Genomic DNA, 7,208 nt, shown 5'->3' on the forward strand with positions numbered 1-7,208 from the left:
ATTTTATCTAAGTGTTAAATTGTGTTTAAAGTAACAGATTAAATAAAATATTTCTCCGGACCTTTACTGGTTGATTAATTTGGACCCAGCTGATTGTTAATCGGTTACTCCTGCCTTAAATGTTTTAATTTTATTTTACAAAAAAAACACCACATTGAACTGTTAAAACAAACTTGTTTAAACAGAACATGAAGTAGTGGTGAGAAGCATAAATTTAAAGTTTTAGTGTACTGAAAGTGGCAAATTTTTTAGTGGAAAAGCAAATGAAATTGATGGAACTGTCACATTTTAAGCAACAAAAATCTGTCTAATTAAATCCAGGGTTAAGACAAGTGTTTGCAAATTCCTTAGATACACAGAGGAAGATGCAAAAAAGAAAAAAAGACACCATATTGGTTGCAAAAAAAAAAAAAAAAAAAGACACCATATTGGTTGCATCAAACACAATACCTGGCCGAGATGTGTCCCTCATCTATTTCTAAAACAGTTGGCAACATTCCTACTAACCTAAGAACACGTATAAAGCTACAAGGGACTGTTTAATATAACCTGAGAGAGCAGATCTATAGAAACGGAGACATTTCAAATCAAAGAGTGAAAAGCCCACAGAAAAAAGAGCACATCTCTGCACATGTTAATCCATCCTGTGGTTTTGTTCAACTTTACCCAAACGTGGATGATGGTTGCAGCCAGCAGGACACCGGCGCTCTGCAGCAGGTCACCCAACACGTGGATGAAGGCCGCCTTCACGCTCGCATTGCCACGGTGACGATCCAGGCTATGTTTATCCCCCTGCACTGATGGGATCCCATGGCTGTGACCATGCGAGGTGCCAGACTGATGAAGAATCAGGATCATCCTGAGTGAAGAACAGGAAGGCTGGATAACCATCCATCCCTCCACTAACTAAAAAACAAACTGTTCACTCACAGGACGTTGACGAGCACAGCACAGCCTGAAGTTATGAGCATGATCTGACTGTCGATATCGTAGTCTCCGTCAGTGATCCTCTGGACTGCAGACATGACCAGAACTGCAGTCACAGCCCAGATCGACACAATGGAGAGAAACATTCCCAGAATCTCTGCATAACAGAAGAAACAATACAGGGAAACGGTTATAGAGCAAACATTTACTCTACGCACGTTTAAATTTAACATCTGGTCCTGTAGGTTCATTTCATACTGAACCACCACAGTGCAGCACAAACACCTAAAAGAACTCCCATCTAAAGGGGCAGTTTATTTTAAACAACAATCACAGGTAGCCTTCTGTATTCAGATTTTGTTCTTTTATTAATAAACTTTCTATCAGCAAAACATCTATCTCCGACTTCTTGTTTTCTTGCTGTATATAAAGACATGATAAAGGGACCTCCTTCTTTTAGACACTAATTTCCAGGCCTGATGAGGTCAGATGGGACTAAAATAAGCTTTTCATAAGCTCATGCTCAAAGTACGGTGGAGGACCTGTGATGCTCTGGGTTCATTTCACCTCAAAAAGCCCCAAAAAATCTAAAGATTTTAGTCTAGGACTTAAAAACCTGGTGGATAATAACCAGTGAGATGTTAATTAGCCATCAAAGACTCTCACTTCCTCTGATCTAAAAGAATGGGAAAAGGTAAGAACATTTGTTTTTTAAAACTCCACAAAGCAAATGTGCTCAAAGTAAAGCTCTGTTTACGTCTGTATCACCCATCTTATCAGAAAAATATCATCTGAGTGTAAAAATTTCACATTTCTTTAACTTTGACAACCGTTAGGATACAACTCAGAAACAAGTAAAGAATTTAGGCGGGAGGTCGGACCCACTGCTCCTCTTTGAGTCTCATTAAAGAAATTAAAAGACGAACATTTTATCACCATAGTTGCTAAAAAGAGCAGATTTATGCTGAGGTTCCAATCTATACATGTTTTGATGCATTGATTAGTGATCATTAATGGACTCCTATATTGGTAACAGAGGAAACGTTTTAGAGGCCTGGAGATGGTTGAAAAAAAAGCTTCTTTTTTTTTCTAACCAAAAATGGGAAATGAGCATAATAATCCAGTACCGCCATCTCTTTACTGGTTGCCTTGTCAGGTTTGGGGAGATTGTAAGGTGTTGCTGTTCACCTATTCAATTCAATTTAATTCAGTTTATTTCTATAGCGCCAAATTCACAACACATGTCATCTCAAGGCACTTTACAGTTCAACCAGATCATCCAGTCAGATTGATTCAAAGTTTTCTATCTAAGGAAAACCAGCTGATTGCATCGACTCATTGACTCTTCAGCAATCCCTCACACTAAGCATGCTTGTAGTGACAGTGGAGAGGAAAAACTCCCTTTTAACAGGAGGAAACCTCCAGCAGAACCAGGCTCAGTGTGAGCGGCCATCTGCTGAGGCCCACTGGGGTTCAAGGAGACAGAAGCAGACATAGAAAAAGAAGCATAGATACAAAAAGCAGCTGTAAAAGGCGGCCCCGTCCAGGAAACACACAGCCAGGCGGACGAGCTCCGAGCCAGCTCCCATGTCAGAGGATGAAGAGAGCACATCCAGTTAGTCACGGTCAGAGAAACTGGACTACACTGGAAAACAGGCAGATCTCCAGCATCTATAAACAAGGGTATTGATGGCAGCAGCACAGCTGATATTTCTCTCCAGGATGGAGTCACAGCCAAACAGGAACAGACCAGATGAAGCTACTATGAGAAAAAGCAGAGAGAGCAGAACGTTAGAGATTGAACTAACAGATTCTGCAGAGTGGGAGAATAGAGATAGAATGAAGCAGAATGATGAAAAAGGGGTCCCTATGTCCTCCAGCAGTCTAAGCCTATAGCAGCAGAACTATAGAGATAGCTCAGGATAACCTGAGCCACTCTAACTAGAAGCTTTATCAAAAAGGAAAGTTTTAAGCCTAGCCTTAAAAGTAGACAGGGTGTCTGCCTCACAGACTAAAACTGGTAGTTGGTTCCACAGGAGAGGAGCCTGATAACTAAAAGATCTGCCTCCCATTCTACTTTTAGAAATTTTAGGGACCACTAGTAAACCTGCAGATTGAGAGCGAAGTGCTCTGTTAGGAACATAAGGAACAATCAGATCTCTGATATCAGATGGAGCTTGGCCATTTAAGGCTTTATATGTGAGAAGGAGGACCTATAAGGCCCCTATAAATGGTCTGGCTCCATCCTATCACCTGTGTGTTAAACCTTGTTCTCTTCCATGTCGGGGTACGGATCTTAGAGCCTGAAGCTAAAGGAAAAATGACTGTGGACATTGATTTTTCCTTTCCTGCCCAATCCGTGGAGCAATCTCCTTCAAGAAGTTCAGCAGACATGTTCAGCGAAGGTTTTAAAAACCAGGCTGAGGACTCGCCTGTTTACTCCATCTTTTGCAGATTCATTCTACGTTGAGTTATATATTTGCTTCAGTCGTCAGTAAAAAGTAAAACCCTGCTAAACACAGCTTTGTAGTTTGATCCCACCTGCTCGATGCCACCCAAAGGTCATGGTTTGTGTTTGAGGCCTGGAAGAAATCACCAGGGAGACGATGCTGATCACAATGCTGCAGAAATCAGTCAGAAGATGAGCAGCGTCTGTCATGATGGCCAGACTGTGGGCCCAGTACCCACCTGGAAAGAAAACTCCCCTCAATGTGTTGATTTCAACTTGGATTCTGTCTCCATATTTCAATGTTTTTGCTTTTTTCCCCAAAAAAATTGTTCTAGAGATAGATTTCTTAGAAAGGTCCTCAGACGAATCACTACCATCTCACCAATCACCTCTCCAGTCATAAAAACGAGGCTGACACCACATGCAATGAGGAGCTTCTTTCTGGCCGTACGTCTGGTATTGTTTTCATATGCTGACATGCTGCAGGTCTCCTGGTGGAGCAGCAGGCCGTCCACACTGCAGTCATCTTCACTGAGCTCTGAATCCTCTGCAGGACTCGTCCTGCTAAGTAACACAACATTCTAGACATTCCTGTAGTCAGAGAAGCTACCTGGAATAAAATGTTGAGATGAGACAGGCACCTTGTTAGAGGCTCCAAATAGGTGTCAATAAGGAGCTGCTTCTCCGAGTCAGACGTCAGATCCATGTTTTCCAGGATTCTTTGCTTTAGACTCCCTGAAATTAATGATTGTTGAAGTAAAGCTTGAAAAACCTGCCACCTGTTCTAACATCTTATCCAACAGGGGTGGTGTTCTACAGCAGCCAATGGGAGACGTGATCCCAGAATGATCCACAACTCCATTATACATTTAAGCTGCTTTATTTGCAAACATTCAGGACAAAACCTTTTATATTTAAAATGTACTTTTACAGACTTTTTATAATTTCATTCAAACAGTTAAAGAACTGATCATTTGTAAATCAAATATGTCCATATGAGGCAAAAATAAATCATAAATATAAATCATAAATATAATTTAACATCTTACAGCCATAAAACCTCTAATTAAAAACAGAGCCCTGAATAACTTACCAAACACCACAAAGAGTAGAAAAATAATTTATTTGATCCCATCACCAGGATTAAGAGATAAAATTTACAGTTTAAAGTTAAACCATCAAATAAAAATGATGCTTAATGATCTAAGTACAGAAAAAAAACACAACTTTCTTCAAAAAATGGCAGGAATATCACAGATCCAGTTAATCTTACTTGCCTGTTGTGGTGATCACTAAGAATCACTGATGCCTTGATTGATTAACGTAAACAAAAAGGCACATGGATCTTTAATCCAGTAATAACTCTGCAAGCTGCTATAGTAAATCTAAGAACCAGAGGCAGCGACAGCTGCCATTTTCTCAAGCCTCAATTAAAGAAAGAAAATAAATACTGGAAAGCAGGCCTCTGACTCCCCCTGCAGGCGGCTTTTGGAAGCGTCTACCAATAAACTGGATTTTCTGTTTTTCCCCCATAAGGCACAGACTGATTACAGGTTTCAAGGTATGTCAAGACTTTTAAAATGATTTATTTTAACACCGCTAACATTTCAACTCATTTCCTAGTTCAAAATCCTCATCATGAAAGGAAAGTGCAAGAGAGACAGTAGTTTCAGCCCAGCTGGTGCAGCACACTGCCAGTCAGGAGGCTTAAAATAATTTAAAAAATAAAAGGAATTAGTGGGATTTTTGAAAATAATTCTAGCAAGGCGACGATAAGTGCAGAGAAATGGAAGTGATGAGCTGAGAAAAAGGTTTGTTTTTTTCTAAGTTTCCTGAATCCAATGTTTATTTCATACTTTTGCTTAAAACTACATAGATAAATGAAATAAAAATATCATATATATATATTTTAATCCTGCGCAAACCTTGTGTTTTTACTCCAGGTTAACGTACCCTGAGAATCTCAAACTGGCCCATGTGTAACACTTACAAAATCAAGCCATGCTACAGCTGAACAAGGAACCCTGTGCAAAGTAAATAACACCTTTTAGAGCCGGCTAATTAAAACCAGCGTAATAAAAGATGTCAGTAATGATCTGAAAACATTTTGGCTAAAGTGAGGTTTGATCACATATAATTAGCAGGAAGAACAACTCTTAAAATCTTTGCATGCAGAGGAAAAAGTGGATCGAAATCAGTAGGATCCAACCATCACAGAAAGACGATTCAAAATAAAAAGCGGTTTGTCTTGGATAGACCTGTGCCACCATCACAACCTGATGTGTCCACCCAAAGCTTTCACTTATTAATTCATTCTCCAGCATGTTAGCATGTACAGGAAGACAAGTGGTTTGGCCTTAAAATGTAAAAGCAGCGTGTTAAAATAGAAACAACATTCAACATTTAGGGAATCCTGAGCAGAGACATTCTTAAATCACCATGAGAACTTTTAACACTAAACTGTTGGTTTAAAGTGCACAAGAAAAAAAAAAATGTTTAACAAGAGATCAGTTGCTTTGATCTGCATGGCTTTGTCATTTTTTGCACGAAAATATTACAGATATAAACAAGTTTTTATTTAAAAAAAATTATATACACATGATCTTATGGGGAAATAAACACAAAACAACCCTTTGGCAGTACCAACATTCACGTAAACAGAAAGGCGTCTTATTGGGGCGTTTCCTGTTCCTCAGTCCCAGGAAAATCTGCAGAATAAGTTGATCTGAATTAATTAGGAAAGCTGCAGGTGGGACCTCACTCCCACACCTAGTCCAAAAAGATTCAAAGCTCTCCTTTTTAAAGGCTTACTCATCCACGGGCCGACTCGCTCAATCGACTGTGGACAGAGCCATGGTCCGGGTCTCTCCAGGGCTTGAGGTGCCGTTGGTAGCCATAGGCTGAAGCACAATCGTTGTGTTCTCAGCTGCAAAAAATAAGATGAAGGAAGCCAAGATTATGAACATAAATAGTTTGATTCAAACAAAAAAAAAGTTATCCATAGATTAGAGCTTGATAAGCTGAAAGCATATCCCCATAAGGATTAATGGATGACAGAATTTCACTTTCAAGCAATAAAAAAAAAAGAGCAATAAAGTGCACAAGATTTTATGCACAAAATATATATTTATGACAAAGCAAAAGCAGCAGAAGCATCTGAACTCATGTGTGCAGATTATAGAACAGAAATAAGCGGCTGGAGGTCAAAGGCTCCGCTGTGGTGGATAAGCAAAACTACCTTCATTATATCAAAGTATTCTGTAGCATTCAGTGGGATAATCCCACGTTAAAAGCTCTTCATTACATCCACATCCTGTTTTTGGAAGCACAGCTATCAATGCACTGCATGCATGCCTCATTTTAATTTTGCTCTAATGTAGGTTAAAAGCTGCATTAAGCTGACACCCCACCCACATAAAAAACTCTGTAAATAGACTGAGTGGTTAGTGTTATGTTAGTGCAGATTTGTGCATAAAAAAATATTGTTTGCACTACTTTCGTTTTAAGAGATATTAAAGGATGTAAGGACTTATTACTGTGCCTGGGTTGTAAAATCTCACTTTCCCCTCCAGTTTGCTTGCTTGGTGACTTTGAGGGAAGCTCTCTGGAAAAAAAATCAGTTTGCATGGCTTTCATTGCATTATGTATCGCAAAGAAAACAATCCTCATGAATTGGAAAAGTGAGGATAAACTCAGCATCAATCAGTACAGAGATCTGTTGTTGGATCATATTAATCTTGAGACAGCATCTGCATCCCCATCAGACCGATCTCTCTGGGCTCCCTTGATCACTTAGTGTAGTGGGGGGCTGTGGGGCGCGGGGGCTGGTTCG

At 39.7% G+C, this 7,208-nt stretch overlaps 2 protein-coding genes across 3 annotated transcripts in view; both read right to left on the minus strand.

The window, feature by feature from the left end:
- Nucleotides 1-4,173, minus strand: part of LOC107091593 (zinc transporter 2-like) — a 7,568-nt gene extending 3,395 nt beyond the window's left edge. The window contains exons 1-5 of the mRNA XM_015385601.1: nucleotides 4,018-4,173; nucleotides 3,759-3,937; nucleotides 3,469-3,615; nucleotides 931-1,084; nucleotides 667-859 (exon numbers count right to left, since the gene is read on the minus strand). Of these exons, the coding sequence (XP_015241087.1) occupies nucleotides 667-859; nucleotides 931-1,084; nucleotides 3,469-3,615; nucleotides 3,759-3,937; nucleotides 4,018-4,082 (738 nt within the window). The 5' untranslated portion in view covers nucleotides 4,083-4,173. The remainder of the gene's footprint in view (nucleotides 1-666; nucleotides 860-930; nucleotides 1,085-3,468; nucleotides 3,616-3,758; nucleotides 3,938-4,017) is intronic.
- A 182-nt stretch (nucleotides 4,174-4,355) lies between these two features.
- LOC107091578 (dnaJ homolog subfamily C member 5-like) overlaps nucleotides 4,356-7,208 on the minus strand; it is an 8,875-nt gene continuing 6,022 nt past the window's right edge. Inside the window, exons 4-5 of one of the 2 annotated variants that reach the window (XM_015385581.1) lie at nucleotides 6,188-6,302; nucleotides 4,356-6,084 (exon numbers count right to left, since the gene is read on the minus strand). In XM_015385581.1, the coding sequence (XP_015241067.1) occupies nucleotides 6,208-6,302 (95 nt within the window). In that variant the 3' untranslated portion in view covers nucleotides 4,356-6,084; nucleotides 6,188-6,207. Of the gene's footprint in view, nucleotides 6,303-7,208 lie in introns of both variants that reach the window. The other variant, XM_015385580.1, reaches the window with a different exon arrangement.

This window comes from Cyprinodon variegatus, unplaced genomic scaffold (assembly GCF_000732505.1).
Source record: "Cyprinodon variegatus isolate N-32 unplaced genomic scaffold, C_variegatus-1.0 Scaffold344, whole genome shotgun sequence".
NCBI lineage: Eukaryota > Metazoa > Chordata > Actinopteri > Cyprinodontiformes > Cyprinodontidae > Cyprinodon > Cyprinodon variegatus.